We start from the raw sequence: 14,881 nt of genomic DNA, 5'->3' as shown, positions 1-14,881 counted from the left end.
TGAAGTGGGGCAGCGGCAAGGAGGCCACGGCGGGACCCCCCCCCATCCCACCACCCCCTTGGTTTTCAGGCGGGGAGGAGGGGGGGGGGAATCCCTTTCGTGGCTTAATCCCATTAGCTCCTTTGCCTGTTCCCGTTTGAACTCATTTCGCCGGAGTAAATACGCGCCGGCAAGGAGCTGATTGCTGCCGCCGTGCCGCTCCGGTTTGCACCGAGCCCGTCTCTAGCTTTTTTTTTTTTTTTTTTTTTTTTTTTTTTTTTTTTTTTTTTGGGGGGAGGGGGTGGATGTTTGCTCTCGCCACCTCCTCTCTGCACAACTTCCACCCCCTGCACGGGAGATATGCTCTTTTTTGGGGGGAAAATTTCTTTCCTTTCCCCCTTCTTTTTTTTTAAAAAAACATTGTGGGATTTTTTTCCCCCGTGATTTTTAACAAACTTGAACTCGCTCATGGTCAAAGGATTCCTCTCTTTGGGAATTTCAATTAAAAAAGAGGGAGAGTAAAAGGAGGAAAAAATAATGCCGTGTATAAGGACACGCTGAAAAAAAAGAACAAGACCAAAAAGAAAAGAAAAAAAATCAAAAAACAAAACGAGATCTGGGTTCGGTTAACTCTGGTTTATGTCCTGAAATTCGTTCAATTCGTGGCAAGAGACAGTTTTTTCCCTCCCTTTTAAAATATGTATATATGTATTTAAATAACTAGAGTCAAAATGTTTTAAGAGCACTAAAGGGGACCTTAATAAAATGCATCGGTACGGAGAAATTATCTCTAGCGGTGTAAAACCACACACGCTCACGCAGAGGCTTTTGCACGGAATATAGTTGAGAAATCTGCCGGTTTAAAATCCCGAATAAAAGTCTAAAATATTCCCAGGTCAGAGGGGCACCGTCTCATTAAAACCACCGTGGTCCTGAAACTGCACTGCAGACATTAAAGTGCAGTATTTTTCAATTAGAGCTGACGAATTCAATCAAAATTCCATAGATTAGGATGAAATGAGGCATGGGTCATTTACAGGGGAATTTAATTGCAGAGCCATTAGACAAATAGTATATTTGCCATTCTCACATTATCCATCATTTTAGACATCAATAGAAGGAACAGCATCTTTACTAATACAGCAGCGCTTCCCCATCTCTGCCTGTAAACACTCCCTTTCCCCATAGCTCCTGATTATATCTGATTTCATTTAAAGCCATGGGGGATTATAAATGTTCATGCAATCAGGTTCATTAGGACTTCAAAATCTCATTTCTGATTTGTATTGCTTTGCGGATCACCCGCCTCAGTGCGGCGTGCGCGATGCCTCTGCTTTGAAAATCAAATGCGATTTCATTACCGGGGCCAGTTCGGGGCTTGATTATGCCCGTGATGAGGCTCTGCAGCTCCGAGCAGGCTCGGGAGGCACTCGGACACCCCCAAAACCTTCCCCGCCTGCCCCAAAGCCGCTCCGGGGGCCCGATCCCGCCTGCGCCTCCCGCAGCGCCCGGCGCGGATTTCCAAGCGGGATGGAAATCGGGGGGGGAGACCCGACGGGCTGCCCGAGCCTTTGGGGGCTCTGATGCTCCCCAGCCCGGCTGTTCTGCGAGCAGAGACGTGTGTGCACCAGTGCGGGTAATTCCTATTATTTGGGAATTATTTCGAAGCCACTCCGCCAAAGCTCACGGCCGGGACTACTGGCGTTTTATTGCCGCAGGGCGGAAAAAAAAACCCGAGACGGACCAGCCCTGCCACAAGAAAAAGCGAGGAGCGAAGGTCTCTGACATTTTTCCTTAATAGCAGCTTAATATTAACCGCATTTCATAAAACACGCGCATCCAGCGAGACTTGCGAAAACAACAACAACAAAAAACCCCACCTCCCAGAAAGCCTTCATTTCACCCAAATGTATCGTGTGCTCAGCGCTGTGTTAGCTGCCTCAGTAATTTAATTGGAATGAAACGTGAAAAATGTGTCATTTTTGAAGAATTTATGCATCACTTCCTGGAAATCTCATTGTCTTAACTAGCAGCCTACTGTGTTCTGTTTAGCAGCCCTAATCGCATTTTTATGTGCCTCCGTATTATAAGTTAATGTGACCTCCTGTCTTTAGCTGGGGGGGGGGGGGAGAGAGAAAAAAGAAAGAAAAAAGAAAGAAAGAAAGAAAAAAAATCTTTTCCCCTAACACCGGCATCAAAACAAGGCGCCGGCGGCAGAAGCGCCTTTTCCCCACCTGCCCGCCCGAACTTGCTAACTTCGCGGCGTTCGCCCCTTGCTCAGAAAAACAGGAAAAAAAAAAACAAAAAAAAAACCTCAAAAGCCTAAAACTCCCCAAAAACTATTTCTCTCTCTCTCTCTCTCTCTTTTTTTTTTTTTTATTTTATTTCTTTCCCCCTCCTCTTTTCGGGTTCCGCACCCCGCGGGAGGCTCTTCCTCTCCCCTCCCACCCCCAAACCCTCCTCCGCCCGCGCGCGGCCGCCGTGCCCGGGGCTCCCCCTGCGGGCCGTGCGGCGTCGCGCAGCCGCCGCCGCCGCCCACGCGTGTCCGCGGCGGCGGCCCCCACGCGCGCTCCCGCGGCGAGGGCGCAGGTTGGTTTCCCCAACCTGCGACAGGTTTTCCCCCTCTTTTATAACGTGATGTGCATTTTTTAAAAGGCAGGATGGTGGGCCAAAGGCAAGATTTTTTTAATTATTATTTTATTTTTTTTATTTTTTCCGTGAAGGATTTGACCCCCCGGTGGGACTCTGTGTCTGTGCCAGCTTGCCTAATACCGTTGCAAAAGATGCCTTTATCCACGCCCATGGCTCACGCAAAAGACTCGCCAGAGGCACCAAACTTTCCATTTGCTTTTGCCTCTTCAAACATACGGGGACCCAGCCAGGATGTGTTTTCCCGAAGCCCCTTCCCCCTGCTCTGAACGCCAAACTCCCGAAAAAAACCATAATGCCAAAAAAAAAAAAAAAAAAAAAAAAAATCAAAAAAACCCAAACAACAACAACCCAAGCCACCACAAGCCACCAAGGTCACGAGGTGCTAGGCCTTTGGGTGGTGGGGGTGGGGGTTGCCATGGGGCGTTCCCATGCTGGACTGGGCTTGGGGATGCTGGAGCTGGGCAGGTGCTGGAAGGGATGTGGGATGAAGCTGCTGGTGCCCTTGCACATCTGTATACAACTCGGGCAAGGGCAAGTGAGGCCCTGGCACAAGAAGCAGCTGGATTTCCTTTCCCTCTGTGTTTCTGCACAGGTATCAGCTGTGGGGGATGGGGATTCAGCCCATGCCCTGCACACATGGGCTATATAAACCATTAATTAGCTTGGAGGGGGATGGCTAGCAGGGAGCTTTTTGGGTGGTTGCATGCTGGTGCTAAGTACAGTCAAACATGATAAGGCTGATTAAAAAAAATAATAATTTAATTTATTTTTGTTAAATAGTTATTACAATTAACTAGCAGAGCAATTTGGTGAGTGGGGTTGCAGAGCTTTTGCTGCTAGCATCAGGATGACCGCCTTTCCGAAGGGTACGTGTGCATGGCTGCTTTGCTCCCACAAAAATTAATTTGGGGGTGCTGGGGAGGAGGAGGTTTGAGGAAACGAATCTGAGGAGGCCAGCAGCACTGGCTGCAGCTCCGGTCTGGGCCAAACTCTGCTTGCGCCGTTCAGGGTAGAAACCTGTCCCAAGCGACGCAATGCACAGGCTGATGCTAGTGATTTGATATGCGTGCCTGCCCTCGAACCCTGGAGGAGCCCTGCTGCTTTATAAAGACCCTTTAGAATGAATATTAGCTACATCCGTAAGGTGCTTGCACAAGCAATTTTATTACACAATAATTTTATTACTCCTTATAATCTATTAAAGGCACAACTAGAAAAAAAAATCCATACAAAGTTACAGCTCAAAACACGCTTTAGTTATGCTATAAATCCTGGAAAAACAACGATTCATGGTGGAAACGGGCGCTACCGCAGTGCATTGGCACGCTGCTGTGCCGGCCCCTCAAAGCACGGCTCCCACGGGCTCCAGCAGCAGGTAATCGCGCAGGGGCTTGGGCACCGGCAGCAAGGGGATGAGGCGATGGCATTCACCGCCGAACTTCTTCCGGATGGCGAAGCGACACAAATGTTGCAGATGCCGCGCCGTGCCCGACAGCTGGAAAAGGGACTCGTAGAACGGCAGGTGTTGCTGCAAAAGGGGGGGGGGGGGGAAGAGCAGCGTAATTCCTGTTTTTATTTATTTATTTCCTCGTGAAGTCGAGCAAACCGGAGGGGCATGACTGATTCTCCCCTGCGACTGCGTGCGGGGAGACGCCGAGCCTCGCTGCAGGCAGCATTTCAGTGAGCACAGCTCTCCGCGCACCAATGGCGACATCCCCGTGGAAAGCCCAAAAGCAGGAGAGACCCTGCTAACGCCAAAGACTGGGAAACGCGACCGCAGGGAGCAGCTCATCCCTAGTCCGGAATAAAACTCGCTCCTAGCGAGCGCTGAGCAGTGCCACAGAAGCGCCCGGCCGCCGTCCCACCTGAAACACCTCCTCTGGCACCGCCTCGGCCCAATTCTCTGCTACGGGGATCTGCGAGTAGGAATTGAAGAGGATTTCGATGATCTCTGGCACGGTCGCGCAGGACTGGAGCACCTAGAGGAGTGGGAGAAAAAAAAAGATCTGGAGGCGACAGGGCAGGAGAGGGTGGGAAAACCCCTCGGGAAACACTTTGTGGAGGAGCAGAGGCTCTGCGTGCAGCAGCTGGGGCTCATCCGTCCCCGAGGAAGGTTTGGCTTTCTGCCTGGATGGTGATGCTCTTGCAAGGCCCTGGAGTCTGCAGAAGGACCCAAGGGACCTAGGTGCGACAGGACAGCAGGACATGCAGGAGCCCAATTTTGGGGGGAAATAACCCACCAGGAGACCCCCGAGCACGGCTCTGGCCAGTCCTGAAGGTCTAATCCTGCCACTGGTCTCCTGAACATTCACTGATGTCTTCCCCCATCCTCCTCCCAAACAGGGGTGGCCCTGTTGGGGCTGTTTGTCCCCTCCACGTCCCTAAGGACACTCTGAGGAGAAGTCCAAGCCCCTGAGCCCGGCCCTGGAGGAGCCCATACCTTCACAAAGGCCCCTGGCCAGATTTTTTGGGAGCCGTGGTTGAGCAGTGCCTGCACGCAGAGGTGAGGCTGCAGCTCACGCTTGCAGGCGGCCGCCCGCAGCACACAGCCCAGTGGCGAGAGGCCGTCATAGTCGAAGGCGTTGACGTCGGCACCGTGCCGCAGGAGGAAGTGGACTAGGCGGTAGTTGGCCTGGCTGCAGGCCTTGTGCAGCGGGCCGCGGCGAGCGTCGTCGCGGGCCTCGACGTCGGCGCCGTGCCGCACCAGGAGCCGGCAGAGCTGCAGGCAGCCGTCCGGGTCCCGGGGCGCCTGGCCGCAGAGCACGCTGAGCGGCGTCTCCTCCCGCCCGTTCCTCTGGTCCACGCCAGCGCCACGCGCCAGGTAGAGCTGGGCGTGCTCGTAGAGGCAGTGCCGGGCGGCGACGTGCAGTGCCGTGTCGCCCGTGTCTTCGGCGGGCAGGTCAACTGTGGCTCCGTGGTTCACCAGGAGCTCGGCGCACCTGCAAAGGGACGGGGTGCCGGTGGGGCTCGCAGCCCGCCACGGCGACCACCACCGGAGGGACTGGGTGAACGTTCGTCTCACTGGGTCCTCCCTGGGGGGGGAGAGATTTTGGCTGCTGTTGCCGCCGCTGCCTTCCCGTGCGGAGCTGGTGGGGCTAGGGCAGAGGGCTGGGAGGCTGCGCCAAAGCTGGGGAGGTGGAGACCATCAGAACAAGGAGCAAGTGTTTGACCTCCTTCATCCTAGGAGACGTCTTCTGTGATGTGGAGAGGGGAGCAGCCAAAAATCCCCGTGGCTTTGCCTTCGCCTAAGGGGAAAAGACATATTCTCTCGAAGAGATGAGGCAAGCGAGATGAAACTCAAGAGCTGAGGGTGAGATCTGGAAAAGAAGATGTGCATTGCAGAGCAGGCTGAAATGCAGAAGGCTCCAGACCCCCTGCCCGGCAGATGCCATCCTGGAGGGGACGAAACGAGTGTGTTGCAGCCATGCCGGCTGGTTGGGCAGTCCTGGGAGCCTGGGCCAGCTGGGCTGGCTGCAGATCACCACCAAACCTAGTTGGGTTTGGCTGCAGAGCAGAAGAGTTCCTAGGACAGCTGTCTCTGTGGGGTGGTAGGAAAGCACTGGGAGATGGACTGTGACCACCTTGTGAAAGATCTTTGTGTGATACCCTGGGCTGGAGCCTGCACCTGGGGGTAGCACAGCACCCCCAAGAGATACCAGCTACAGAGGGCACAATCTGTCTGCTGTGCTGGTGAGGAAGCCAAAAGCCCTGGGCTGAACACCCTGCCTGCCTGCCTGCAGCACCCCGGGGGCCACAGCAGGTACTGAGGCTTGCATTGGGACTGTTTCTGGGTGGCCTGGCCCCATCCTGCTCCCCCTGAGCAGCACCACCTACATCGCCCTCTCAGCACGTGGGAACAGCCTCCGTCACAGCAGCAACCAGCCAGCATGGTTGGCCGTGGAGGCCCCAGGATTGGTCTGTCCTGGCTGGCAAAGTGTGCGGCATGCATTAGGCTGTTGCGGAGACGTGTGAGACAACTGTCCCCTTCGTAGTTTTGTCTCCTGGCACAGCCACGGCCTTGGAATGTCGCATAGACCATCTATGTGACCCAAACCTTTGGCTGATGTCTGCACCTAGGGCCCAAGGGAGCTGTTTTGTGGGGGCTGCCGGCAGGTGGGCACATGCGAAGCCAGTTATGTCTCTATGTATTTCATCCAGTCTCAGCAAGTGAAATGGCAAGTCTTAGCTGAAAGCATCCCAAACTACTGTCTTGACTTTAATCTGGCATGGTCTACCCTAGGGCTGAGTTGACACGGAGGGGAAATCCTCCGTGGCTCCTCCAGGCAGCAGGAGAGCTCCACGAGGGTGTGCCTGTTATGAAAAGTGCGTTCCCCTTTTCCTGTTAAACGCCCCAAATTCCTGCTTCGGGCAGCACCAGAAGTGTGTTCCCCGGCTTTTGAGGTGCTGTTGGGTTCCTCGATCCTGGCAGGGGAACGCCCATGGGCCATCAGAGCTTTATCACCCCAGGGCCAAATCCTGTCCCAGGCGCAATCCCTGAGGGAGCCCAGCCTGGACAGCATTGCAATTTCTGCTTGCACTAGAAAAGATATTTTTGTGCATGGTTTAAACCTGTAGAAATGCGTGGGTGAGTTTTTTTTCTTAGGAGGAAGAACAGTCTTCCTCCAGGGCACTGCCAGACTAGCTGGACCCCACTGTAGGTGGATCGAGGGCAAAGCGCGGGAGCTGCGGTACCGTGCTGCCATGAACGCGCTCTGCTGGGGGCTGCGCTAATGGACGAGCAGATCGGTAACCGTGCCGTCAGCCCCAAAGTCCCCAGCGTTATCACCTGGGGCTGCGCCAAGAAATTGCTTCACCGTCTTGAAGATCACAAGACATTAAGAGAAGCCCAGACCAGCTTTTGAAGTTGTATTTTTGGTTATGAGGCTTCAGAGCACCCGTGGATCTTATTTTTCAATGTTTTCTCAGAGCTAGCCCGCTCCTCGTTACTTGAAAATTGAGACCAGTCACCTAAGAGAGTTGTCCTCCAAACCTAGGCTTTAACAAGCGCATGGTCAGCAACGCAAGTGATGAAATCGGGGTGGTCATGATGGATGTTTGTCTTGGTGTTGTCTTTTGGAGACTGTTCAACGTGCACAGTAGTTTTTGTGACTGCTCTAAAACTGCCCTTTATAATGGACCTCTCTGGCTTCATGCTACCATCCAGTTCATCTCTGTCATCCAAAAGTAATGTATTCTGGGGAAGCCAGGTAATGAATGTTGACTTCTGCAGGGGAAAAATGGAAAAAACCCTCCTATTCTCCAACTTGGGTGCAAAACCTGCAGCAGCCTAGGCAGCAGAAAGAAGAAGGAAAAAAAAAAAAAAAAAAAAAGAGGGGGCGCATTGCATTTTGGCGTAGTTTTTGCGAAGCGCTTTGCGTGGAGAACTCACGCAGGGCAGAAGACTCGCGCCTGCCTAGGCAGGGCGGAGGGAATATCCGCACGTCCTTGCCTCGCAGGTAAAGGAAGTGGGCAAAGCCGTCGGCCTGCGGCATCCTGCTAAAAATTCCAAATATTCCTTCAGGAACATGAGGGGGGAGTTGCACCCTCCCACGGTGCTGTTTTGTTGACCAGCAGCCGCCCCCCCCCTTTTTTTTGCTAAGGAGCTTCAGTGGCTTCATCTAAGTTGGTGTGAGATGCTTAATTTAAGGAGCTGCCTGCGTGAAGCGATGTGGCTGCAAGTACTGGATGCTTAAATGGGAAGTGCCCTGGGCAGTGCCAGGGTCTTTGGGTGCTCTTACAACCATCCTGCTTGGTAGGTGACGTGTGCTGGGGACGTATGTCACTGAGCCAAAGTTGCAAATAGCCAAGAGTTGCTGATTTTCTTATCCCTTGACTTGACAACACTTCAGCCTCAGGTGAAGGGCTGGAGGAGGAAAACCCTGGGAGACTTCTCGGCAGTTCCAAGTTATTTTATCCCGAATTTTCCCTCGGAATATTCACTCTCAGCAAAGGGGGGAAGTCAGTGTGGGGCTGTAGATAAAGCGCAATTCCCCTCTGGGAACGAGACCCTTCCCTAGGTTGAACAGGGATGCAAGGAATAGCCACCAGGAGGAGCAGGAGGTTGGGGCAGGCGGGAAGTAGAAGCTTTAGGAAAAGCCCGTTCCCAGAACCTGCTCAGCCCCCCCCCTTTTTTTTTTTAAACGAAAACCTTCTATTTGTGCTTTTTGCCCGCTCCCTGTGGCTGAAGTGAGGTTTTCCCTTCCCCTTTTTGCTTGTTTTTCATGGCGAGAGGGTAGGAGGGAACGTCTCACTGCCTGCAATTTGTTGCAGCCTTGATCCGGCTTGGAAAAAACCCTTTCACAAGGGGATTCTAGGTCCTATTCTGAAGGATTTAAAGTTTCCTGGGAATGGCATAGGTTTTCCTGTATTACCTCCTGCATGTATGCCAGCTTTCACTTAAGGATATGTCATCTTTGAGAGCATTTCTATGTTTTATTCTTTCTTTTTCCTCTTTTTTTTTTCCTTTTTCTTTTCCATACGTCTCTCCCCTTTAGAAATCTTGGAAGCCCAGGAACAGCCTCACCCAGGTCAGCACAAAGTACTCTTTTTCAGATGGAAGAATCCGGGTGCTTTCTTTTTGACACAAGTTTACTTTGCTTCTGGGGGTGCTAAGGTCCACCATGAGGTGTAGAGCCACCAGGAAGCGGTGGGTTGTGCTTGCTTCACCCTGGTTTGTTGTGTCACATCTCCTCCAGTGCAGAACAAGGTGTCTCTCCAGGGTCCAAATCCTTCCTTTGTCGGGGGAATTTGGGTTTTCTTGCTCTTTGCAGCCTCTGTGAGAGAGGGAGACCATCTCCACTTCTGTTTTCTGCTAATTCCACCCAAATCTGCGTTCTTGAGCTATCCTCCTCTAAGAGCCCCTCCGTGTTTTGCAGTGGGGTCTCCCCAAGTTGCCTGGGCTCCTCGTGTTTGCCCCACTGCTTTTGGAACAGAGCCCCTTGGTCAGTGAATCTCCTCCTGCCTTGGCCAGTCTCACAGTTTATCTCCTGTCCTTCAGAGCTGGAGGCTCAGAGCCAGAAGACAACTCTGTTTTCAGCCCCCATGGTGGAGATGGAGCTCAAAATTGACCACAAAGGCTCAGACCAGTAAGGAAAATCTCCTTTGAAGCTCTTGGGGTCTAAGGTTCTTGAGAAATGTAATTTTGGAGAGGGATGGGTGGCATGAGTGCAAGAAGGCAGAGAAACGGTCAGTAGCTAATGGGGTTTTCAGAGAGGGGGGTGGCAGCACTGGTACCTCTTGCAGGTACTTCTGGCTTGAGGGACACGGAGATGCTTAATTTAAGGAGCTGCCTGCGTGAAGCGATGTGGCTGCAAGTACTGGATGCTTAAATGGGAAGTGCCCTGGGCAGTGCCAGGGTCTTTGGGTGCTCTTACAACCATCCTGCTTGGTAGGTGACGTGTGCTGGGGATGTATGTCACTGAGCCAAAGTTGCAAATAGCCAAGAGTTGCTGATTTTCTTATCCCTTGACTTGACAACACTTCAGCCTCAGGTGAAGGGCTGGAGGAGGAAAACCCTGGGAGACTTCTCGGCAGGTAGGCTCTCCAGCCTGCTGGGAGGTTGCACGGGAGTCCCACAGTCCTCAGAGCTTTTTCCCTGTGTTTAAAGCCAGGCTGGGAAATTAAAGGCTCGGCCAGTGCCTGCGGTGGCGTTGGCCATCGCGTTCGTGGGAGGGGGCTGCCAGGCCGGGTTTGTCCTCCTGCTGGGCACCCACAGCTCTCCCACACTGCTGTTCCTTGGCCCCGGTGCCACCGAGGAAGTTGGGAATCTTCCTCTCGCCTGCTGCTGTTTTTATTTTGGGGTGGAGGGCTCCAATAAAGCCCTTCTCCTTTAATCAACCCAGCTTTAGAGGGAAAAGAGAGAGCGCCCGGGAGAGAGTGCAGTGAATTTAGAGACTCATCTTACCCCACCATGTTAATTATCTCTGCTGTAAAAAAGAGGTCAAGGAGAGGAACTCTACTAAATAGGACGATGTTGGCATGAACAGCTCCTAAAGTGAAGAAGGTAAGACTGAACTTTACTGGAACTTTTTTTTTTAAATCTCTTCAAAAAGCTCCTAGATTAAAGCTCCGATATCCTTTTTGTTGAAATCTCATGGATTCTGAAGCTCAAATGGCTGGAAGGAAGCCCAGATAATTTTTTTTTATCCCAGTCACTGAGAGGCTCAAAGGTTTTTAAGTCCTGCCCCCATGGTGAATTGCCGAGTATATGGGAATACAGAAGAACCCGGCACATAGGTGTTCTGGCCATTGTTATCAAGAGGGAGAAAAATAAAATAGCTCTCTATGTAGGTCAATGACCTGCTCTTTATTGTCAGTAAAAAATTAAGGATGACCTAAAATCTACTACTTAAAAAAAAAAAAAAAAAAGAGAGAAAGCAAGGTAAAGTAGTCTTCCCCCTAATCAAAGAGGAAATGTTTGTGTTACCTAAAGCTTGACCTCCTCAGTCTCTAACTTTAGCAAAGTCTTTGCAATTGAAAAGCAGTGGTCGAAACCTCAAAACCTGTCTGAAATGTCTATTAATTTTTTGATCTTTCAAGGGAGTTGGCTTACTTATTGTAGAAGCCCCCGTAGCGCCGGGTAGCGTAGTTAAGGGTCTCTCAGCATTTCCATTATAAAGTCCCAATATTCAAGGGCTTATAACTCAGCTGTTCCCACGTTGCATCCGTCTGGTCCCTGCCTTGCCGTTTGCTGGCTCACCTGCCATCCGTTCCATCATTGCCGTGCAAATAACGTGTAAATGGGTGACAACAGGTCATTTATTTATTTTTTTTTCCTGCAAGCTGGAAAGTGCCTGGAAGCACCTGGAAAAATGCCTCACCAGGATCTCCGTGGGCCAAGGGACCCTTTCCCGGATGCCAGCCAGTGGTTGGGCTTTTTTTTGCCCTCTCCCGTGCCTTCCCTCCACAAAGGCAGAGCGAGCTAGCGAGGCCCAAAATGCCTTCACAGAGTGGACACGAAGGGCGGTTACGCTTTTCCTGTGCCCCCTTCCAGCGTGGCAAACGCTTTGCCTCACTGGCATGACATTATTTGCACTGAGGCTGCGCTTGATGTGGGCACAGGTTGCGCCTGTGTCTTTTGTCTCTTATTTATGCAAGGGGCTTGAGATACTTATGCCTGGAAAAAGCTTCTTCTCCGCGGCCACCTCTCTTTTGTGGGGTGCTTGCTTTGCCCCCGGCGCGCTGGCCCTGCACCGGGAGCCTTGCATTCGGCACTGACTTGTCTTTTTAAGCTCACTGCCCACCCCAAGCGGCAAGGTTTGAAGCCCAGATGTCTTTTTACCAGAGATGGCAGGTGGTGAAAATCACCGCAGCCCTGAGCGGTTTCATCAGGATATCAAGGGGCCAAGCGCTTTTTAAGATCCTGCTTCTCTGGGCCCTAATGATTCAGTCACTTAAAATCCTACTGGGCTGAAGCTAGACAGAAAGTCCTTGTGGTGATGGCAAGCACACATATTTTTAAATGCAGCACTCATGTCTGTCTAGAGGTGGAAGAGGAGCTGATGCACTTGGTCAAGGTACTATGTGGTGGGACTGGACAAGGAGGGGCCACCACTATGTGATGGGGCCGGACCAAGATGGACCAAAGCACTTTGTTGGGGCCTGGACCAAGAGAGAGGCCACCACTACATGGGAGGTTGGATGAAAAGGAGCCACCACTATGTGGTGGGGCTGGACCACTGTATCCTGCGCGCAAGCCAGGGTGGTGGGAGAGGAATGAGGAGCATCCCTCCAAATTATAGCTCCCCAGGGGGTGGGAGGGGAGGGAAATCCCCCCTGCCCCAGAGGAAGAGTGGAGCCAGGGGTGAAACCGAAGGCAGGGCACGGAGCAGTGCCGGGCTCCGGCTCCTTACCCCAGGGTGCCGGGGGTGGCGCAGAGGTGCAGCGGGGCCCGGCCGTCGTGGCTGCGGAGCTGGGGGTCGGCGTGGTGCTCGAGCAGCAGGGCGACACAGGCGGCATGGCCCCCGCGGCAGGCCTCGTGCAGGGCGCCCCAGCCCCCCGGCGCCAGGTCGGGGGCGGCCTGCCGGCGCAGGAGGTGGTGCACGCAGCCGGCGTGGCCCCGGCCGGCGGCGATGCACAGCGGCGTGCTCAGCTCCCGCTCGTACTCCAGCGACCACAGGCCTGCGGGGAGGAGAGCCGCTTGCGTTTCTTCCTTTTTTTTAATATTTTAATTTTATTTTTATTTTTTCCCCTCTACTGAGGAGCACCTGGGATGGGGAGCCACCACAGAGCGGCACCTCCACAGCATCTCCCCCCCCCCCCCGGCCACCAAGCAGCGATCTGATCTTTTTCCAAGCAAGGAACTGGGGCTGCAAGCACGTCTGCACCCTTGCTGCGTCCCATCCCAAGCTGGAAAAATGATAAACCACCCTCGTGCACTGTTTTTTTTATGCCTTTTTTTTTTTTTGGCCCCGCTGCGGTGCCTTAGCAGCTGCCAAGGAGGAGGAGGCAGCGGAGGGATGTCCCCAAGGTCAGTGGCCGGCTGTCGAAAGCGAAACGTACCCGAGAGCCCGTAGGACGCCAGGCTCTTCACCTGCCACCGCAGCTCCTTTTGGCCAACCTCGAACACCCGGTTGACATCCTCGTGGTACCTGTCGGTGAACAGCTGGAGGCTTCGGAGATCCCCCGTGACCAACGCGGCGTAGTAGCTGCTGGCGGGTCCAGGCCCCAGTTTGGGGCAAACGTGCGGCTTTTCCGTCACAGCTCCTGGGAGCTCGGCCATGCTGCGGCCGCGGAGGGCAGACGGGCTTTTCCTAGATCAGCCTTTCCCTCATCCCGTTATCATGGGCTAATTATATCCCGGCCGGGGCCCCGGAGCTGTCGTATTTATAGCTGCAGCAGGGTCAGGTGGCGCCGGCGCCTCTCGGCCCCTCTTTGCTGCAAGTGCCACTTCGCTTCCCAGCGGCAGCATGAGGCACGCGTGTTTGGAAACAAAAAAGGGTTGGGGGGGAGGAAAATCCCAGTTAAAACCTGCCATAGCAGGAAACACCCTGGGAGAAAGGATGGCCAAAAAGCCGGCACAGGCGTCCCGCAGGAGGAGGCGGCGGGGGCTTTTCCTGCGCTCGCCCCGCTAGCCGAAGCCTGGCTCTCGTCCATCCCATCGGTGCGGCGGGCCGGCCTTGGCCTTCCTCCTGCCTGCCCGGGTTTGCAGAATACACTGCGTTTAACAAAACGTTAAGCGTTTCCCTTCCTCGGATTGAGCGCGTCTATTAATAACGGCTTAAGCTGCCCGTGCCGACTTCCCTGCGCCGGCAGACCGCGTCCCCCTTGCGTGCAAGAGCGCAACGGGCAAAACCATTTGGCGGCAAAAGCTCCCCAGCTATCGCGTGACTTTTAAACAGCACCAAAATGTCGCCCTTTAGCGGCACCGGGTGCTGTGCCGGGGTGGGGGGAGAGGGGAGCTGTGAGTGCGAGGAGGAGAAGAGGGGGGTGGGAAAAAGGGCGGTTATGCGAGGGGGCTCTGCCACAGAAATTATCTTTTCATGGAGGCAATCGGGTGCTCCTTGCACCCCAGGATGCAAAAAAAAAAATTTATTAATAATAATAATAATAATAATAAATTCTGTTTCGTTTCCCTCAAATGCACATGAAAACTTTGAATCGGACTCGCTCTCATTTTCCTGGCTGCACTAGGAAAAACCGGCTGCGCTGAGCCATGGTTTTGCAGGCTTGTCCCAAGTGCTGGAATGATGCTGAGGCTTCAGGGGGCTGGGGGGGAATGGGAAGTAGAAACAGGGGAGCAGGATGAACCCCGACAAGAAAAAGAGGGGGAAAAAACCCCCAACCCCACGGTTTATAGCGCGTTTGACTATGCTGCGTTTTCAAGGCAAACCCCCCCCCCCCGAGGCGGCTTTTCTCTGTCCCGGTGCCGAGGGCTGCAGTGCTGGAGGCTGCATTAGGCACGGGGAGGAGGGGTGCAGAAGGCAAACGGCTTGATGCCACGCGGTAAAATAAAAGGAAGCTCTGGCCAGCACTGCGATGATTTGCAAGGGCTGGTGAGAGCCTACACCAGGCATTTTTCGAACAGACTCCGATATTTTCAGTTCTTAAAGAGGGCCGACTCCGCGGCCCCTTTTTGAAGCCCTGATTTACAATGGGCCCTAGCTGAGCGCATTATAATTTGCCGCGAGAAGTTCCAAAGTCGCAGCACTTTCCGTAATGAGATGAGGAGCCCCTAATATGCTGAGGCTTTCCGTATTGTGCTTAATGAAAAGCTAAAAATGTGCTAATTTGTCAGTCCTGTTGTGGTAGT

The 14,881-nt window shown here is 53.2% G+C and overlaps 1 protein-coding gene across 1 annotated transcript; it reads right to left on the bottom strand.

Moving 5' to 3' along the window:
- Nucleotides 1-3,771: 3,771 nt before the first annotated feature.
- Nucleotides 3,772-13,444, bottom strand: ASB18 (ankyrin repeat and SOCS box containing 18). The gene is made up of 5 exons (XM_062578390.1): nucleotides 13,132-13,444; nucleotides 12,483-12,750; nucleotides 5,072-5,570; nucleotides 4,497-4,610; nucleotides 3,772-4,159 (listed from the first exon to the last, which is right to left on the bottom strand). The coding sequence occupies exons 1-5, from the start codon at nucleotides 13,349-13,351 to the stop codon at nucleotides 3,974-3,976; spliced, it is 1,287 nt and encodes a 428-aa protein (XP_062434374.1). The 5' UTR covers nucleotides 13,352-13,444; the 3' UTR covers nucleotides 3,772-3,973.
- Between the last annotated feature and the right edge of the window lie 1,437 nt (nucleotides 13,445-14,881).

This window comes from Rhea pennata, chromosome 6 (assembly GCF_028389875.1).
Source record: "Rhea pennata isolate bPtePen1 chromosome 6, bPtePen1.pri, whole genome shotgun sequence".
NCBI lineage: Eukaryota > Metazoa > Chordata > Aves > Rheiformes > Rheidae > Rhea > Rhea pennata.
This window is presented reverse-complemented; position numbering and strand designations above follow the sequence as displayed.